At 45.7% G+C, this 20443-nt stretch overlaps 2 protein-coding genes and 1 pseudogene across 3 annotated transcripts in view; 2 read left to right on the forward strand and 1 right to left on the reverse strand.

Annotated features, from left to right (window-relative positions):
- Positions 1-518: 518 nt before the first annotated feature.
- Positions 519-20443, reverse strand: part of LOC309556663 (polypeptide N-acetylgalactosaminyltransferase 4-like) — a 662237-nt gene continuing 642312 nt past the window's right edge. Inside the window, exon 10 of the mRNA XM_082259119.1 lies at positions 519-1091. Coding sequence (XP_082115245.1) covers positions 960-1091 — 132 coding nt within the window. The 3' untranslated portion in view covers positions 519-959. The remainder of the gene's footprint in view (positions 1092-20443) is intronic.
- LOC309555596 lies at positions 9601-17777 on the forward strand (annotated as a pseudogene). Its single transcript has 4 exons — positions 9601-9618; positions 14797-15396; positions 16291-16503; positions 16631-17777. The product of its transcript is annotated as an uncharacterized misc_RNA (transcript).
- On the forward strand, positions 17783-20429 carry LOC309555367 (uncharacterized protein; the record flags this gene model as incomplete). Its single annotated transcript, XM_082257347.1, has 2 exons — positions 17783-18262; positions 20154-20429. Coding segments are annotated over 2 exons (708 nt in total), but the record flags the coding sequence as incomplete, so codon positions are not given.

Raw genomic sequence — 20443 nt, forward strand, 5'->3', positions numbered from 1 at the left:
TGAGTGTATCTTTTAAATACATTAGAGATGTGAATACATTTTAGAAGGGCAGTATTTTAAATATGAACTGATGATCAAGAGCACAGACCTCAAACTAGAAGGAGTAGAAAGTATAATTTTACTGAAAGAGTAGCTGATGCTTGAAATTGACTTCCAGCAGAGGTAGTGAGTTAGTCAACAGTAAGTGAATTTAAACATGCTTAGGACAAATATAAATCTATATTTAAACCAAAAAAAAGTCAAAACACTGAGCATACTCAACGAACCACTTTTGTGTCTGCCATCACTCTAAGTTTCTATGTTGATTGGAGCACTGTGCAGGAGGCATGTTGGACCACTATAGATCCAAACTGTTACACTGTGGGAGAGGAGAGATCTGGGTCTCCAGAATCCTGCCAGCAAATTAGACTTTAGTGCAGTAGCTGCTCTTTACGGCAGCCTGACTACATTCATATAATAAGGAGGGCTACAATATTGGGCTTTAATATTCTACTTGAAAGGAGGGGTTGTTAATTTTGGACTTCTGAAAGAGATGAAACAAGAAGACCAGATCAGGCAATAAACTATGTGAAACAGTAGAACTGGTTGCTTACTTGCCTGTTGTGTAGCAAACTTCTTAATTTTCTATTAAAAGGTAAAGTACAGATTCACTTTAAGACTTTGAATCATTTTAAAAATGCATGAAAATATATATTTAAAAAAGTGAGCTGCAGATAAAATGTTTATGTACCATTCAACAAATCCCAGCCCAATACAGAGCATAGAGCAGCACATATTGTGTATGAAGGCACTTCAGAATATGCAGAAAACCATTACACAAGTTATTTTGTACATATGCATTAAGGCATATTCAGTTTAGATGAGTTTACATATATGTGGTATTCCGTCATCAAGGCCTGGATTAAACTGAAGGAATTTCTTTGCAGGCTTCTCTCCAAATGTGCAATGTTACATAGTTTCTACCTTTCAAACTTCCAGATCTGGTTTTTATCCAAAGCGTTACAGGTCTTCATCTGCACATCTGCCCGACCCTCTGATGTACGGAATGAACTGATACACATCTTTGAATGTGGGTGATAGATTGCTCCATCCTGTGCATAAATAAAAACAAAAGTTATGTTTGTTTTGTTTGAGTGGTAAAAGGTTGAAACCTGTGTCAGGCTATTACTGTTTTCTGTGGGTGATCTAAACATTTTACATTTTTTGGACTCGCTTCCATGGTCACCAGAAGAGAAAGTAAAGAGGGATCCACAATTTTACAAGTCACCTAAACAGGAGTGGAGTGTAAAGGCCCGTACACACGTGCAGATTGTCAGCCGAAAAGATTCGGCCGACGACCGATCGGCCGATTTTCGGCTTGTTAGTATGATGTTTCCGACAGCTGGCAGCGCACTTTCGGCCGAACAGAATCTGTCGTGCAAGCATTAAAATTTTTGTATGCCGACACCAGAACGGCCGATTGTTCGTCAGTACAGAATTCGGCCGACAGACAGCAGATTTGCAAAACTGGGCATGCTCAGAAAAGAAAAAACACAGGGAAAGTTAACCATCACATGACATCACTTCTGCAGTCGGCGGACAAAATTCGTGTGCAGTCTTTTGCACTTTTCAGCGGACACAACAGCCCGGGGACAAAAGACGGCCGATCGTTCGGCCGACGATCGGTACGTGTGTACGGGGCTTATATCTTCCAATTTGTTCCATTGACAGCTGTGAGAGGGATATTTTATCTAATTTAGAAACCTTTCTACTTACTTTGCTGCAACGTCTCTCTAGCCAAGAAGTACAGGGAAATCTCCCTGAAGGGAGATTCTCAACTCTGTCAAAAAGGTGGTTTTGGCTGAAGTTACAGTTTAAAACACTGGAGACATTAAACATTCTCTACTTCCATGTATTACCTTGCAGTAGTGCAGCTACAAAGTATGGTCCCCAGTTCAGAGTGTGAACTGGGGTCTCCCCGTTACTGCCCAAGAATAAAACAAATGAATATGCAAAAACACAGCAGCAGAGATGGGAATCACTGTCTTAACAAGAACAATGATACACATCTTCACTAGTATGGTCATGACCAAGTTTTGTTTCTATCAGTTAAAGCGGAGTTCCGGCCACAAAATCGACATAATCGATTTTGGGCCATCCGTTTGCTTTTGGTCACCTGAAAAAGAAATGGATAGTTACGATTTTTTTTTTTTGTTTACTTACCTTGTTATTGAAGAAAAATATACTCACCTTTCTTCCACTTCCTCCCTCTGCGGCCGCGGCCTGCGCCCATCACTTCCTCTTTGCATTGATTCCTGGGAGCTGAACGTCATCGCTCCCAGGAATCAACGCGCCTGCACCAGTGGCGGAGCTAGACTTTAAAAACAGGGGTGTCAAAGGGGTGGCAAGGTATTATTTTGGGGGGTCAATATACAAAGTGTTCAATTACACTAAAAATATGTTTCCTGTGTGTGCTGCCGCGTTATGTTTTGTTTTGGAGCCGTTTGGAGCACGAAGGAGATGCGTGTCAGCTTAACCAATGAAAAGTGTAGCAGCAACACGTCCCCCATATAGACCTCCCCCGTACAGTGGGCCAGGGTAAGGTGAGGTCCCGTCCCCCATATAGATTCCCCCTACAGCAAGCCAGGGTGAGGTGAGGTCAGGGGACCTCACCCTGGCCTACTGTAAAGGGGGAGATCAATATGGGGGACGGGACCTCAACTCACCCTGGCCTGCTGTAAGGGGGATCTATATGGGGGACCTCGCCTCACCCTGGCCTGCTGTAAGGGGGGAGATCTATATGGGGGACCTGGTCCCCCATATAGAAACCCCTTACAGCAGGCCAGGGTGAGGCGAGGTCCCCCATATAGATCCCCCCTTACAGCAGGCCAGGGTGAGGACCCCCATATAGATTCCCCCTTACAGCAGGCCAGGGTGAGGTGAGGACCCCATATAGATCCCCCCTTACAGCAGGCCAGGGTGAGGTGAGGTCCCCCATATACATCCCCCCTTACAGCAGGCCAGGGTGAGGTGAGGTCCCCATATAGATCCCCCCTTACAGCAGGCCAGGGTGAGGTGAGGTCCCCATATAGATCCCCCTTACAGCAGGCCAGGGTGAGGTGAGGACCCCCATATAGATCCCCCTTACAGCAAGCCAGGGTGAGGTGAGGACCCCCATATAGATCCCCCCTTACAGCAGGTCAGGGTGAGGTGAGGACCCCCATATAGATCCCCCTTACAGCAAGCCAGGGTGAGGTGAGGACCCCCATATAGATCCCCCCTTACAGCAGGCCAGGGTGAGGTGAGGTCCCCATATAGATCCCCCCTTACAGCAGGCCAGGGTGAGGTGAGGTCCCCCATATAGATCCCCCCTTACAGCAGGCCAGGGTGAGGTGAGGTCCCCCATATAGATCCCCCCTTACAGCAGGCCAGGGTGAGGTGAGGTCCCCCATATACATCCCCCCTTACAGCAGGCCAGGGTGAGGTGAGGTCCCCCATATAGATCCCCCCTTACAGCAGGCCAGGGTGAGGTGAGGTCCCCCATATAGATCCCCCTTACAGTCAGCAGACCAGGCATTGGGCAAGGGCAGGTTCCCCATAACATAGATCCCCTTTCCTTTACAGACTTCTCACTACTCAGTCACTAGTACAGTCAGACAGTACTACAGTAGTAGTCTCTTGCCTACCTTTTGTAGTGACCAGCATGCCCCCCATCAATGTAGTGACCAGCATGCCCCCCATCAATGTAGTGACCAGCATGCCCCCCCATCAATGTAGTGACCAGAGTACCCTCCCATCAATGTAGTGACCAGCGTACCCTCCCATCAATGTAGTGACCAGCGTACTCCCCCATCAATGTAGTGACCAGCGTACTCCCCCATCAATGTAGTGACCAGCGTGCCCCCCATCAATGTAGTGACCAGCATGCCCCCCATCAATGTAGTGACCAGCGTACCCTCCCATCAATGTAGTGACCAGCGTACCCTCCCATCAATGTAGTGACCAGCGTACTCCCCCATAAATGTAGTGACCAGCGTACTCCCCCATAAATGTAGTAACCAGCATGCCATGTCCCCTTCAATAAAGAGACCAGAGAGACTTACCGTCCTAAGGTAGAAGAAGAACACAGCCTGACACAGACACATCCATCCCACATGTTCAGTCTTTGTCTGCCCGGCCCGCAGCTAGTTCTCTTCATGACCGAGCGGTGAGCGCGGCACAGCGAACCAATCACGTCATGAGTAGCGGCACAGCGAACCAATCAGGTGTGCAGGCACGCGTGATTGGTTAGCTGTGCAGCTGCTCACGGCGCCGCTGCTGCTCACCGCTCAGTCACAGTCAGGAGAACTAGCTGCAGGCTCGGAGGCGCCCACGCTCTATCGTTCAGCACAGCCAATGAGTCAGAGGCGTAACTAGAACCTTCTGGGCCCGGGTGCAAGACACCATAAAGGGCCCCCCTGACCCCCAGCCGTTGGCAAAATGCTAGGGCCCGGTCACAAGTGCAACTTTTGGGACCCTGGTAGTTCAGCGACTGGTGTCATTTTTTTTATTTTAGTTATTTTATTTTTTACCAGTTTATTTATTTTTTCACAATTTTATTTTTTTACATTTTTTTTGCGGGCACAAGAGCTTGGGGCAGCAGGTGGTGGATAGGAGGGGTGGCATATAGAGGAATAGACCCCCTTTATTTTCCACCTGCAGCCTTTTAGCTGTTAGAAAATTGGTTCCTTTATATGTCACCCCCTCCTAGTCAGGTGTGCAGGTGGCTGTATGGGAATCCTGGAGCATGCAATTGTGACAGTGCTGGTGGGGAAGGGGGATGAGCGGCAGTGCTGGGGGGGGGGGGGTGATGAGTGTCAGGGCTAGGGATGGATGGGATGAGTGTCAGGGCTGGGGAGAGGGGTTGGGATGAGTGACAGGGCTGGGGACAGATGGGATGAGTGTCAGGGCTGGGGATGGATGTGATGAGTGTCAGGGCTAGGGATGGATGGGATGAGTATCAGGGCTGGGGGGGATGGGATGGGTGGGATGAGTGTCAGGGCTAGGGGGATGGATGGGATGGGTGTCAGGGCTAGGGGGATGGATGGGATGGGTGTCAGGGCTAGGGGGGGGGGGGTGAGTGTCAGGGCTGGGGGGGATGGATGGGATGGGTGTCAGGGCTAGGGAGGGGGGGGTGAGTGTCAGGGCTGGGGGGGATGGATGGGATGATTGTCAGGGCTAGGGAGGGGGGTGAGTGTCAGGGCTGGGGGGGATGGGTGGGATGAGTGTCAGGGCTAGGGAGGGGGGGTGAGTGTCAGGGCTGGGGGGGATGGATGGGATGGGTGTGAGGGCTAGGGAGGGGGGGTGAGTGTCAGGGCTGGGGGGGATGGATTGGATGGGTGTCAGGGCTAGGGAGGGGGGGTGAGTGTCAGGGCTGGGGGGGGGGATGGATGGGATGGGTGTCAGGGCTAGGGAGGGGGGGTGAGTGTCAGGGCTGGGGGGGATGGATGGGATGGGTGTCAGGGCTAGGGAGGGGGGTGAGTGTCAGGGCTGGGGGGGGATGGATGGGTGTCAGTGCTAGGGAGGGGGGGGGTGAGTGTCAGGGCTGGGGGGGATGTTTGGGATGGGTGTGAGGGCTAGGGAGGGGGGGTGAGTGTCAGGGCTGGGGGGATGGATGGGTGTCAGGGCTAGGGAGTGGGGGGTGAGTGTCAGGGCTGGGGGGGATGGATGGGATGGGTGTCAGGGCTAGGGAGGGGGGTGAGTGTCAGGGCTGGGGGGGATGGATGGGATGGGTGTCAGGGCTAGGGAGGGGGGTGAGTGTCAGGGCTGGGGGGGATGGATTGGATGGGTGTCAGGGCTAGGGAGGGGGGGTGAGTGTCAGGGCTGGGGGGGGGATGGATGGGATGGGTGTCAGGGCTAGGGAGGGGGGGTGAGTGTCAGGGCTGGGGGGGATGGATGGGATGGGTGTCAGGGCTAGGGAGGGGGGTGAGTGTCAGGGCTGGGGGGGATGGATTGGATGGGTGTCAGGGCTAGGGAGGGGGGGTGAGTGTCAGGGCTGGGGGGGGTTGGATGGGATGGGTGTCAGGGCTAGGGAGGGGGGGTGAGTGTCAGGGCTGGGGGGGATGGATGGGATGGGTGTCAGGGCTAGGGAGGGGGGTGAGTGTCAGGGCTGGGGGGGGATGGATGGGTGTCAGTGCTAGGGAGGGGGGGGGGTGAGTGTCAGGGCTGGGGGGGATGTTTGGGATGGGTGTGAGGGCTAGGGAGGGGGGGTGAGTGTCAGGGCTGGGGGGATGGATGGGTGTCAGGGCTAGGGAGTGGGGGGTGAGTGTCAGGGCTAGGGGGGTGGATGGATGGGATGGGTGTCAGGGCTAGGGAGGGGGGTGAGTGTCAGGGCTGGGGGGGATGGATGGGATGGGTGTCAGGGCTAGGGAGGGGGGTGAGTGTCAGGGCTGGGGGGGATGGATGGGATGGGTGTCAGGGCTAGGGAGGGGGGGGTGAGTGTCAGGGCTGGGGGGGATGGATGGGATGGGTGTCAGGGCTAGGGAGGGGGGGGGGTGAGTGTCAGGGCTGGGGGGGATGGATGGGATGGGTGTCAGGGCTAGGGAGGGGTGGGTGAGTGTCAGGGCTGGGGGGATGGATTGGATGGGTGTCAGGGCTAGGGAGGGGGGGGGGTGAGTGTCAGGGCTGGGGGCGGGGATGGATGGGATGGGTGTCAGGGCTAGGGAGGGGGGGGTGAGTGTCAGGGCTGGGGGGGATGGATGGGATGGGTGTCAGGGCTAGGGAGGGGTGGGTGAGTGTCAGGGCTGGGGGGATGGATTGGATGGGTGTCAGGGCTAGGGATGGATTAAATCAGCAGTGGTGGTGGGGAATAGATTCAGTGACACTTACTTGCTGTCACTGTGCACTCTGTTCCCCCTGCATTGCTGTCTCTCTCGGCTCCCTCTCTGCTCCACGTGTCTCCTGTGACATCCATTCTCATTCAGATTCAGCATCACAACCAATCAGAATTGCAGCTCCTCCCCCATCACTGTACTGGGTCAGCAGATCGGCCGGTGTACTGCCGATAGTTTACAGTACACCCGACTCTCAGACAGAATGTCCATTTATCAGCCTGCAGCTGAGCTGCACGGACCGGGCTGAGACTGTGTGGGCTGTCCGCTGCGCTGTTCAGCAGAGTGTAATGTTTCAGCGAGCGGGGTGGCAACAGGGGTGGCAAGATCTTTGTCTGGTGTGGCAATTGACACCCCAGCTAGCCCTCTGGCTCCGCCACTGGCCTGCACCGTCCCCGCTCGTCACTTCCGGTGCGGCGCTTCATTCCCTGCTAAACAGCTTCTGGGCATGCCCAGAAGCTGTGGAGGGATGACGCGCCCGCACCGGAAGTGACGAGTGTGGCCGCTGCAGGCGCATTCTGGGAGAAGAGGACGCGCTGGCTTCAGCTGCCCACATCCGAGATGGCAGCGCTGGAGAAGGAATTTTCAAGGTAAGTATTTCTTATAAAAGGTAAGTGCGACCCGGGACAGTACAGAGGCTATCCATTGTGGAATGTACTATCCCTGACTGTCCCGGGGGTATTTTTATTGAAAAAACCTTTTCGTGGCCGGAACTCCGCTTTAAGGATGTATAGGCATCCTGACTACATACAGTGCCTTGCGAAAGTATTCGGCCCCTTTGAACTTTGCGACCTTTTGCCACATTTCAGGCTTCAAACATAAAGATATAAAGCTGTAATTTTTTGTGAAGAATCAACAAGTGGGACACAATCATGAAGTGGAACGAAATTTATTGGATATTTCAAACTTTGTTAACAAATAAAAAACTTAAAAATTGGGCGTGCAAAATTATTCAGCCCCCTTAAGTTAATACTTTGTAGCGCCACCTTTTGCTGCGATTACAGCTGTAAGTCGCTTGGGGTATGTCTCTATCAGTTTTGCACATCGAAAGACTGAAATTTTTCACAACAAATTACAGTTTTATATCTTTATGTTTGAAGCCTGAATTGTGGCAAAAGGTCGCAAAGTTCAAGGGGGGCGAATACTTTCGCAAGGCACTGTACATAGTTAGTGAGGTTGAAAAAAGACATCAGTCCATCCAGTTCAACCTATGATGTGTGTGTGTGTTTGCCGTTAACCGTATATTGTATACCCCTCTATGTTGTGGTCTTTAAGGTGCCCATCTAATAGTTTTTTGAAACTATCAATGCTCCTTGCTGATACGACTGTTTGCGGAAGAGAAATCCACATCCTTAGTGCTCTTACAGTGAAGAACCCCCTGCATATTTTAAGGTTAAACCGCCTTTCCTCTAGTTTTAGTGAGTGGCCATGTGTCTTATTGTATTCCCTTTCTCTGAATAGGTTTTTTCCATATGCTAGGGTTGCCAGTACAGTATTTGTACATTGATATCATATCCCCCCTCAATTGTCTCTTCTCCAGAGAGAATAGGTTCAGTGCTTGTAGTCTTTCCTCGTAGCTGATGTCCTCCATTCCCCTAATTATTTTTGTTGCCCTTCTCTGGACTTTCTCCAGTTCCAGCACATCCTTCCTGAGGACCGGTGCCCAGAACTGGACAGCATACTCCAGATGTGGCCGGACCAGAGTCTTGTAGAGTGGGAGAATAATCTCTTTTATTTCTTGAGTGAATCCCTTTTTTATACATCCCAGTATTCTGTTGGCTTTGCTTGCAGCGGCTTGGCATTGCATGCCACTGCCAAGCCTGTTGTCTACCAGTACCCCCGGGTCCTTTCCCATCACCCAGAGGTTCCCCCCCTAATGAGTAGCTTGCTTTCTCGTTTCTGGCACCCAAGTGCATTACTTTACATTTTTCATCATTAAACCTCATCTGCCATGTAGTTGCCCACCCCATTATTTTGTTCAGGTCCGTTTGTAAGGTTTCCACATCCTGCCCAGAAGATATTGGCATGTTTAATTTAGTATCATCCGCAAATACTGAGATTTTACTCGATATCCCCTCCTCTAGATAATTTATTTATAAATTAAACAGGATTGGCCCCAGGACAGAACCCTGGGGGACCCCGCTTTCCACACCCGCCCAATCTGAGTACTCCCCATTAATCACCACCCTTTGCAACCTCCCCTGGAGCCAGTTCTCTATCCAGGTATACACCTTATGGTCCATACCTACCTTCCTTAGTTTGAACAGTAAGCGTTTGTGGGGAACGGTGTCAAAGGCCTTTGCAAAGTCCAGGTACATCACATCCACAGGCTTACCTTTATCTAGGTGGCAGTTCACTTCATCATAGAAGGTTAATAGATTGGTTTGGCAAGAAAGATTTTTCATGAATCCATGCTGATTACTACTAATAATACCATTTTCATTACTAAAGTCTTGTATGTGGTCCTTTAACATCCCCTCAAAAATCTTGCAGACTACTGATGTTAGGCTGACCGGCCTATAGTTACCCGGGATATATCTCGGCCCCTTTTTAAATATTGGTACCACGTTGGCTTTTTTCCAATCAGCTGGCACCATACCCGTCTGTAAAATATCCTTAAAGATCAAGAATAATGGTCTGGCAATCACCTGGCTGAGCTCTTTAAGAACCCTCGGGTGCAAGCCATCCGGTCCCGGGGATTTATTTATGTTAAGTTTCTCTAGTTTAGTTCTAAGTCTATCTTCTGTTAGCCATGGCTGTATTTCATGAGGTGTGTTGTTTAGTTTGGCCTTACAAGCTGACAAGCTTACAAGTGTAGCCCCCCAATTTTTTTGTGAAGACTTAAGAGAAGAAATGATTTAACACTACCGCCTTTTCCCTGTCCTCTGTGGCCAAAACTCCCTTATCGTCTTTTATGGGGCCAATGTGTTCTGGCCTCGCTTTCTTACTGTTTATATACTTAAAGAATTTTTTGGGGTTCTTTTTACTCTCTTTTGCTATATGTCTCTCGTGTTCTATTTTAGCCGCCCTGATTTCGTCTTTATATTTCTTATTACACTCTTTGTAATGCTTGAATGCTGCCAATGACCCCTTAGTCTTGTATTTTTTGAAAGCCTTTCCTTTAACATTATATGCAATTTTATGTTGGAGTTTAGCCACCCAGGGTTTAGTTTTGCTCTTTTAAATTTATTTCCCTTTAGAATACACTGGTCAATCCCTTTGTTAAATATGCTCTTGAAGCACTCCCATTTTTCCCCCATGTTCTTTGTTCCCAGGGTTCTATCCCATTTGATATTTTCTAGCAGAGAGCGCAGTTTTGGGAAATTGGCTCTTTTGAAATTCAGTGTTCTTCTATTGCCCTTGTGTTTCCTATTACTATAACTAATACTGAAACTAATTGACCTAGGTTTCCTAAGTTGCCCCATATTTCTATACCCGTGAGCAGGTCTGTATTGTTGGTAATCAGTAGGTCAAGTACCGCATTGTTTCTTGTCGGTGCATTCACCATCTGACCCATGAAATTGTCCTGCAAAACATTTAGGAACTGCCGAGCCCTTGGCTGAATGTACGGTTCCTTCTGCCCAGTCTATATTTGGATAATTAAAGTCCCCCATTATAATGACATTTCCCATCCTTGCTGCCAATCCTATCTGTAAAAGGAGGTCCGCCTCCCACTCCTCCCTCTGGTTGGGGGGCCTATAGCATACGCCCAATATTACCTTCCCCACAGTGGCTTCCCTTTGAAGTTCTACCCGTAGGGATTCTGCCTCGTCCATAGCTCCATTATTAATATCAGACAGACATACCCCTCCCCCTTTTTTACCTTCTCTATCTCCGCGATAAAGGGAATTCCTGAATGGTCGCCATCCAGTCATGAGAGCTGTCAAACCAAGTCTCTGTTATCCCCACAAAATCTAAGTCCTCCCCAAACATCAGTAGCTCCAGCTCTCCCATCTTGTTAGCCAGGCTTCTGGCATTGGTATACAAGCCTCGTAATTTTGACCGGTTACATATATCCTCATTTGATGTTTTTAGGCTGCTCTCTTGATTTTTCCCCATACCCACCCTGGGTTTAGGAGCGCCGAACACCCTACCGCTAATGCCCCCATTTCTGCCCTCTGAATCTTGCTTTCCACTGGCTAATTCTACATCTGTACCCTCCCCCCATCACCTAGTTTAAAAGACCCTCTAACTTTGTGGCCATCCTCTCACCCAGTACGGCTGCACCCTCCCCATATAGGTGCAATCCGTCCCTACCAAAGAGCCGGTGGCCGACTGAGAAGTCGGCCCAGTTCTCCAGGAACCCAAAACCCTCCTTACTACACCAGCTCCTCAGCCACTTGTTAACTTCCCTAATCTCCCACTGCAACTTAGCGCCCAAGTCTCTGAAATAGTTTAGGACTCTCCATCTGCCTCTGCCTATGTCATTGGTACCCACGTGTACCATGACAGCTGGGTCTTCCCCAGCCCCACCCAATAATCTGTCCACCCGATCCGCGATGTGCCGAACCCGAGTGCCCGGTAAAGAACAGACTGTTCGGCACCCACGGTCTTTGTGACAGATTGCCCTCTCTGTCCTTCTAATGATTGAGTCCCCTACCACCAGCAACTGTCTTTCCTTTCCCTTTCTCCTGGCCTCACTGGAGGAGTTCTTCCCCTGGCAGCTAGGGGCGTCACTCTGCTCCAGCAATGCTGGTCCCTGACTGGTTTCCCCAACAATCACGCAACGGTGCATATCTATTGGGGTGCTCCAGCTCAGGACCAGCCTCCTTGCCTTGTCCCCTTCTACACCTCCTAACTGTCACCCCTCTACTCTGCTCTGATGCCTGCACTTCCAATACTCCGCCCACCTCTGTGCAGGCCCCTGCCTGCACCTGACAGGTACGCTCCCAGCTCTCCTTCGGTATGGCCATTTGGCTCAGCGTTGCCAGCTGCCTCCCTAGATTTAGGACCTGAGCTTCCAGGGAAGCAACGTGCTTACATTTTGTGCATTTGTATTCGCCCTCGATCGTATGATCGAGGAAGCATACATATCAGAAGATGTACACAGAGTCGCATCTCCACACCCGCCTGGCATTATACCTACTAATCTAATCTATATATATGTGTGTATATGTACAGTGCATCCGAAATGTATTCACAGCGCTTCACTTTTTCCACATTTTGTTATGTTACAGCCTTATTCCAAAATGGAATACATTCAATATTATTTTAGAAATTCTACAAACAATACCCCATAATGACAATGTGAAAGAAGTTTGTTTGAAATATTTACAGATATATTAACCACTTTACCGCTGCTCACTAGAGCTGTACTGCGGCAAAGTGGCTCTTGTAGGTCTGACGACGTAGACCTACGTCGGCAGACCCTCCCCCTTTCAGGCGGCACGCGCGCGCCTGCCGGAGGCTCGCTCCCGCTGTATTCAGTCACAGGGGGAGTCGGGCCAGGGGAGGAGCGGCGGCGATCGCCGCTGCTCTTCCCCGATCGTCGGGGAATCGAGTGTGGAGATCCGCCCGCTTGTGTAAACTCCTAAGTGACAGGCAGGGACAGATTGCAGGGTTCAGCATAGCTCAACCTACGATCTGTCCCTGTGTCACTCAGTCACATCCCCCCACACACGTCAGTAAGCACCAGGCATACATTAACCCCTCCCTCTCCAATAAAATTAACCCCTTCACTGCCAGTGTCATTTTTACAGTAACAGTGCATATTTATAGCACTGATTACTGCAGTAATGTCACTGGTACCCCCAAAAGTGTCAAAAATGTCAGTCAGGGGTCCGATTTGTCTGCCGCAATGTCGCAGTCCCGCAAAAGAAATCGCAGATCGCCGCCAGTACTCGTTAAAAAAAAACATCAAAAATTACATAAATCTTTCCCTTAGTTAGTAAACGCAAAATAACTTTTGCGCAAACCAATCAAAATATGCTTATTGCGATTTTCTTTATCAAACATTGGCCAATAATTTTAAAAATTTTGATTTTTACATTTTTTGGGGGGGGGGGGGGGAATTTCATATAAAAAAATGTGAAAAATAGTTATTTTTTCAAAATTTACGCTCTTTTTTTGTTTATAGCGCAAAAAGTAAAAATCGCACAGGTGATCAAATACCACCAAAAGAAAGCTCTGTTTGTAGGAAAAAAAGGACATCAATTTCATTTGGGTACGGCATCGCACGACCGTGCAATTGTCAGTTAAAGTCGCACAGTGCCGAATTCGCAAAAAGTGGCCCAGACGTAAGACAGCAAAATCCTCCGGTGGTAAAGTGGTTAAAAAAAGAAAAAAAAAAATCACATATACATAAATATTCACAGCCTTTGCCATGACACTCAAAATTTAGCTCAGACACATCCTAATTCCATTGATCATCCCTGCAATGTTTTTACAACTTTATTGGAGTCCACCTGTGGTAAATTCAGTTGATTGTACATGTTTTGAAAGGCACACACCTGTCTATATAAGGTCCCACAGTTAACAGTGCATGTCAGAGCAAAAACCAAGCCTTTAGGTCCAAGGAATTGTCTGTAGACCTCAGAGACAGGATGTATGGATGCACAAATTTGGGGAAGGGTACAGAAATATTTCTGCAGCACTGAAGGTCACAATGAGCACAGTGGCCTCCATCATTCGTAAATGGAAGAAGTTTGGAAAGCAGAAGTTTACTAAAGCAGGCCGCCCAGCCAAACTGAGGACCTTAATTAGGGAGCTGACCAAGAACCTACTGGTCACTCTGACAGAGCGCCAGTGTTTCTCTGTGGAGAGAGGAGAACCTTCCAGAAGAACAACCATCTCTGCAATACTCCACCAATCAGGCCTATATGGTAGCGTGGCCAGACAGAAGCCACTCCTCAGTATAAGGCAAATGACAGCTCGCCTGGAGTTTTCCAAAAGGCATCTGAAGAACTCTCAGACCATTAGAAACAAAGTTCTCTGGTCTGATGAAACAAAGATTGAACTCTTTGGCCTAAATGGCCAGCATCATGCCTGGAGAAAACTAGGCACAGCTCATCACCTGGCCAATACCATCCCTACAGTGAAGCATTGTGGTGGCAGCATCATGCTGTGGAGATGTTTTTCAGCGGCAGAAACTGGGAGACTAGTAAGGATCAAGGGAAAGATGAATGCAGCAATGCACAGAAACTCCCTTATTGAAAACCTGCTCCAGATAGCTCTGGACCTCAGGCTGGGTGAAAGTTAATCTTCAACAGGACAGCGACCCTAAGCACAAAGTCAAGATAACAAAGAAGTGGCTATTGGACAACTCTGTGAATGTTCTTGAGTGGTCCAGCTAATCCATTTTGGAAAAAGGCTGTAACATAACAAGATGTAGAAAAAGTGAAGCGCTGTGAATACATTCCGGATGCCCTATATATATATACACACACACATACACAGTCATGGAGGGTCCAAGATCACCAGCAAGTCCTGTGTGAAAGTAAATAGTCTTTATTGGTCTCTGATAACAGGTGAACACAAATAAATTTTCAGCAAAAGTAAAACAAACAGTCCATAGTTCTGGTATAAAGAAAGTCTTTCAGTCCCACACCAGGGTTTAGGGTTCCCACTTTCAGAGTACAAGACACGCCACAGGAGCTCAAAAACCAACATCTAAGGCAAGCTATACATGTTCGAAAGAATATTCTTTTGAAAATCTTATCTAAGAATTTTCGTTTGAATTTTGCACCGTTATTGGGCTGTAGCAATGGCCGATTTTCGTGTGGCCATCGAATGATTGGGTATGTTGGAAATCTTTTGAAAAATGAATGCTTTTCTAATGAATGATGTGAGAATCGTGTGAGAAATACAAGAAAAAAAGAAATGCTCATGAGCACAAGAAAAGAAAATTCCCGGAAAGAAAAGAAGATTCCCGGCCACGAAAATTCATTTCTCTGGCAATGTAGAATTATTAAGATTTTCACAATGGTTGTTGGCTTTATCACCTAAACAGATCCAGGTTGAACATAATGCAAAGTATGTACTTCCTCAGTTGATGGAATATAATGGATTGGAACATGAGTGTTCATGTGAAGTCCAGGATTCCTACTCTCCTAACTCTCCAAACACGGATGAACCAGTGTTTGTAGATGGTTCACGATACTGTGTTTCAGGAGAGTATTTTGCAGGTTATGCAATCTGGTTTCCAAATAGAGGATATGCCATACAGCACAGACTTCCAGGACATTTTTCAGTCCAAAAAGCAGAACTGTTAGCCGTAGAAACAGTACTGACTGTAAACAATGAAGAGAACCGCGGTCCACTAGCAATCTATAGTGACAGTTCATATGTTGTGCGTTTGCTTACTGACTATTTGCCAATTTGGAAAAGAAGAGGTTTTGTTGATGCCTCATACAACGTTTTGGTACATAAAGAAATAATAGAATCAATTTTCACACTAGCAGAGAAAAACCCTTGTGTTTATTCTATTGTGAAAGTTCCAGCTCATAAAAAAGACAATGATGAGTTAAGCATTGGTAACAGGACAGCTGACACATTAGCAAAAGAAACAGCTGTTATTGAACAGTCAGAGATTCCATCTGAATCAGTTTCAGTGAGTGTAGTCAGAAAAACAGATACATAGATTCCCTCATTTGCAGAAGAACAGAAAAGGGATCAGTCCCTTTCTGCTTCTCAGGTTGATCCAAAATCTCCCTTTGTTTGTGAAAACGGGATTTTGTGTCATGACTTAGACGGAATTCTGCGTCCTGTTATACCAAAACATTTGCAGGTGGAATTCACAAAATACAATCATGAAAGCTTAGGCCATGTAGGTAAGCAGAAATTACTTGAGGTTCTCAAAGAGAAGTTTTTCTGGGAAAAAATGGAAGAAACTGTAGACAGTGTAATTCAATCTGGTCTAATTTGTGCTCAAGTGAACCCAAGACCTAAGGGACAAAAACCTCCCTTACAAAGAGTTCCTCCAGCTAATGGTCCATGGTCCACATTACAAATTGACTATATAGGACCACTGCCAACAGGAAAAAATGGTTTGAGATTTGCTCTCATAACCGTAGACGTCTTTTCGAAATGGACAGAAATTTTACCGGTACGCGCAGATGATGCTCTAACAACTGCAAAAATGTTGATTAATCATGTTTTTCCAACTTGGGGGATCCCTATGAACCTCAGTTCGGATCGAGGAACACATTTTACAGGTAAAATAATGCAAGCAATGTGCAAAATTTTGGGAATTCAACAAAGATTTCATGTTCCATACCATCCACAATCTGCAGGTATTGTGGAAAGAATGAACAGGACTATCAAGTCCAGAATTGCAAAAATATTATTGGACAAAGGAAGTACATGGGTAGATGCTGTACCTTTTGTTCTAATGAGTGTCAGGAGTACAACATCCTCATCTACACAATACAGTCCTTTTGAACTAATGACAGGTAGGAAAATGCCTCTGGTATTTCCACACAAACCTTTTTTGTCTACTCCGCAGATAGAAGCAATTGAGAGAACCAAATGGTTACAGATGTTGCAAGACAATCTGAACACTATTTTGCCACATGCAGCTTCTCATATGCAGAAAATGATACCTCCACATTCCTCAAAATTTGAGATAGGTGGACATGTCATGATTAAAACCTTACGGAAAACCGGACCGTGGCAAAGTAATTGGGAAGGTCCTTTTGAGATTTTGGACACATTAGGTGTAATGATACAAGTCCAAAGGCCTCTCAATTCTGTGAAAAATGCACGGAGACAGCAAAAAATATGGGTTCACACTAATCAATGCAAATTGTTTATGCCAAGATAATGATATTGCATTTCTTTAGCAGATAACGGAATCCGATAATCAAATATGGAGAAACAACAAACTCCAAAAGAAATAAAGAAAACATCAGAAAATCAGAATGAAAGAAAATACATAAAAAGGGAGAAAATTCATCATCACAGGACTCCTTTTTTCTTTGATGACATTCTTCTATTTACAAACTTACAAGACTTTTTCCAGCTCAGCAGAAGAAAACCAGACTGAGACCCTGCATAAAAGAGACTTACTACTATCCAGGAATAAGAGATATTTTCCAAGATACAGTAACTTTGACACAAGCGAAGATATATATGGATTCCTTTGCATAGGTTATGGGACTACTTGTTGCATGGAACTATATTTTTTTTCGCAGTAACACTATTGAAATACATGCTAGAATAGAATCCAAAACAGAGTTTATAAAAATGCAAGGATCATATCTACATAATAACAAAACTGGTACATATGAATGTAATTTAACAAATATGGGATTCTGGGTTATTGTTTTAAAAGGAAATGAATCTACAACCTGGACTGGCGATTTAACAACAGATAGGATAAGTATTGCTTCTGTAGGAGGATCCAAATCAGATATTTGGTTTTTAACACAAAATTACATATAGTTTGTAGATCCTGAACATTTAAAAATTACAGGAGATGAAATAGGAGATGTAAACAGAACATGGGATTTTCAAATAGTAAAAGGTTTAGCTCAAGTCAATGTAAAGGTGCTTATTACAGTTGTTGATTTGATTATTCCAGATATAAAAGTATCTCCGCAATCTCTTAATGTTACAGAAGGAAAAGATGATTTAATTTTGAGATGCACTACGCAAATATATTTACCTCAAAATTCACTATTAACTTGGAAGAAAAATGGTGAGTTGTTGGGTAGTCTTTTCCATAGCCCAACTAATATAATTCGGAAGGGTAATTTTGGAAATATAGATTGGACAGATAATAGCTTTATTTATCATCACACTAGTCCTACTCTAAATGACACGGGTATATATGAGTGTTGCATATCATTTGAAAATTATCCTATGAAATGTAATATTAGCAATGTTATAGTTTTATCCCCTGAAAAAACGAAGTGTACTAATGGGAAATTTATTGCTGCCAGTCCTTTTCAAATTAATCATTTCCAATCCAGACATCTCTTAAGAGAATAGAGAAATTAAAAACTGCCTTAGACTTAGTTACTCCAGTAGGAAAAAGGAAGGTCTGTTTTCAAGTTATGACTAACACTGAAACAGTAAAAGCTTTTTTCCTATCCTGCACACAAACAGAAATCTTGAGTCGAGGTTTGTATTGTATAGAAGGAGACCTTACAGGAATCAATATAAATGGAGTAAGAGTTAGTTTAACGAATATGCTTATGAGAAATGTAAGTGTTCTTCCTATACAATATAATATATCTCAAGTAGATGAATTCCCATGGAGGGAATGGGCTGATATCATACAAAAAGATAAAGGATTATTGATTGCTTTATCTGAAGAACTTCAGAAAGCAGAGATTATATTTAAGCATGAACAGGGAAATTTACAAGGAATAGAGCATGACTGGTCTGAGTTTTCAGGTCATTCATGGTGGTTAATGTTTAAACATACTGTATCGATGTGGGGAAAAACTTCAGTTACTACTGCAGCCGGAAATATATTATTTATAGATATAGAAAAATAAGTCACGCTGAGTGATGTAGAAAAACAAATAAATGTCCAAACAATCAAATGTCCCAAAATGCCAACTTGAAATGATGTTGAAAAACGAACAAACTCCAAGGTCTCTTAGGAAATGTGCTTACCAAACGACCACTAAAAATCTGCAAGATTCATATGTCGAAGTGTATTCACAGGCCAGGGAGATTAACTGGAGTTCATATGCCAGGATCCTCAACGAGTGGTGTCATAAATTGAACATGAAAGAAAAAATCTCCATAGTGTGATACCGTACAAATAATAAATGTAGTGATCAACTATATGGATCAAATTAGATTCCACCACCAATCAGTGAAGAATCCTTGACCAAATGTGCAGCAGCTTACCAAATAAAGGAATTAAGCCAGTGAATAACCCAGTGCTGGGAGAAAAAAGATGAAGGGGAAAACCACCACCAATTGTGAAGCCTCTTACCAAATAACAAATAAAGTGAGCAAAACACGGTTATTCCAGATGCACCAAGAAGCCACCACGCCACTCAAGAGCACTGCAAGCCTCTTACCAGATGATATATGATATGCACAGTAAGATCACTTGTTGCGCTTCCCCATCATAGGCAGATAGCTCCGGGACCAAATGGTATCAATAGGGATTGCTGTAGAGATCTCAGTACCAGGGTATTACACCGGCCCAAGTAGGAAAGAAAGCGCCAATAGTGTAATAAATTCTAACAAAATTTATTGTATAAAAGAAAGGCACTTACAAACATAAGTAGTAAAAGTCACGAAGGATGAGAAGCCGCCGGCCGGACGGCAAAGCGCATCCGCTCCTAAGATAAACTTCCGGGAATGACGTCAGCACGCCGCGACCTGACGGCGTTTCGTCCAAGAAGACGTTATCAAAGGCCTTTGATAACGTCTTCTTGGACGAAACGCCATCAGGTCGCGGCGTGCTGACGTCATTCCCGGAAGTTTATCTTAGGAGCGGATGCGCTTTGCCGTCCGGCCGGCGGCTTCTCATCCTTCGTGACTTACTACTTATGTTTGTAAGTGCCTTTCTTTTATACAATAAATTTTGTTAGAATTTATTACACTATTGGCGCTTTCTTTCCTACTTGGGCCGGTGTAATACCCTGGTACTGAGATCTCTACAGCAATCCCTATTGATACCATTTGGTCCTGGAGCTATCTGCCTATGATGGGGAAGCGCAACAAGTGATCTTACTGTGTATATCATATATCATCTGGTAAGAGGCTTGCAGTGCTCTTGAGTGGCGTGGTGGCTTCTTGGTGCATCTGGAATAACCGTGTTTTGCTCACTTTATTTGTTATTTGGTAAGAGGCTTCACAATTGGTGGTGGTTTTCCCCTTCATCTTTTTTCTCCCAGCACTGGGTTATTCACTGGCTTAATTCCTTTATTTGGTAAGCTGCTGCACATTTGGTCAAGGATTCTTCACTGATTGGTGGTGGAATCTAATTTGATCCATATAGTTGATCACTACATTTATTATTTGTACGGTATCACACTATGGAGATTTTTTCTTTCATGTTCAATTTATGACACCACTCGTTGAGGATCCGGGCATATGAACTCCAGTTAATCTCCCTGGCCTGTGAATACACTTCGACATATGAATCTTGCAGATTTTTAGTGGTCGTTTGGTAAGCACATTTCCTAAGAGACCTTGGAGTTTGTTCGTTTTTCAACATCATTTCAAGTTGGCATTTTGGGACATTTGATTGTTTGGACATTTATTTGTTTTTCCACATCACTCAGCGCGACTTATTTTTCTATATACTATCTAAGGGTGTGGTCACACTTGAAGTCGCTGCTTCCTATACTTTGTTTACCTTAGCGCGGTTATCACTCTGTATTTATTCTCGGAAATATATTATTGCATCCGTTAGTTATTATATTTAGTATTATGATATTATGTATTTTATTTCAAATCTGTATTATGATTAGAATGAAGCGATTTTATAACTTAATTAAGAAAGAAATGAAAAAGGGTGAAGAAATGATGACAGGTGTATTTAGACGAAGAGTTACTTCTGGTTTAACTGATCAAGTAGTGAACAATGGTACATCTGGAGCAACTGATTCAAAATGTGAATGAAAGGGCCATAAATGGAGTGTGTGTGAGTTAGGTAATATAATAAATTATATTTAGGGGGGGAT

This window comes from Pelophylax lessonae (genome assembly GCF_965119305.1).
Source record: "Pelophylax lessonae genome assembly, chromosome: 5".
Lineage (NCBI taxonomy): Eukaryota > Metazoa > Chordata > Amphibia > Anura > Ranidae > Pelophylax > Pelophylax lessonae.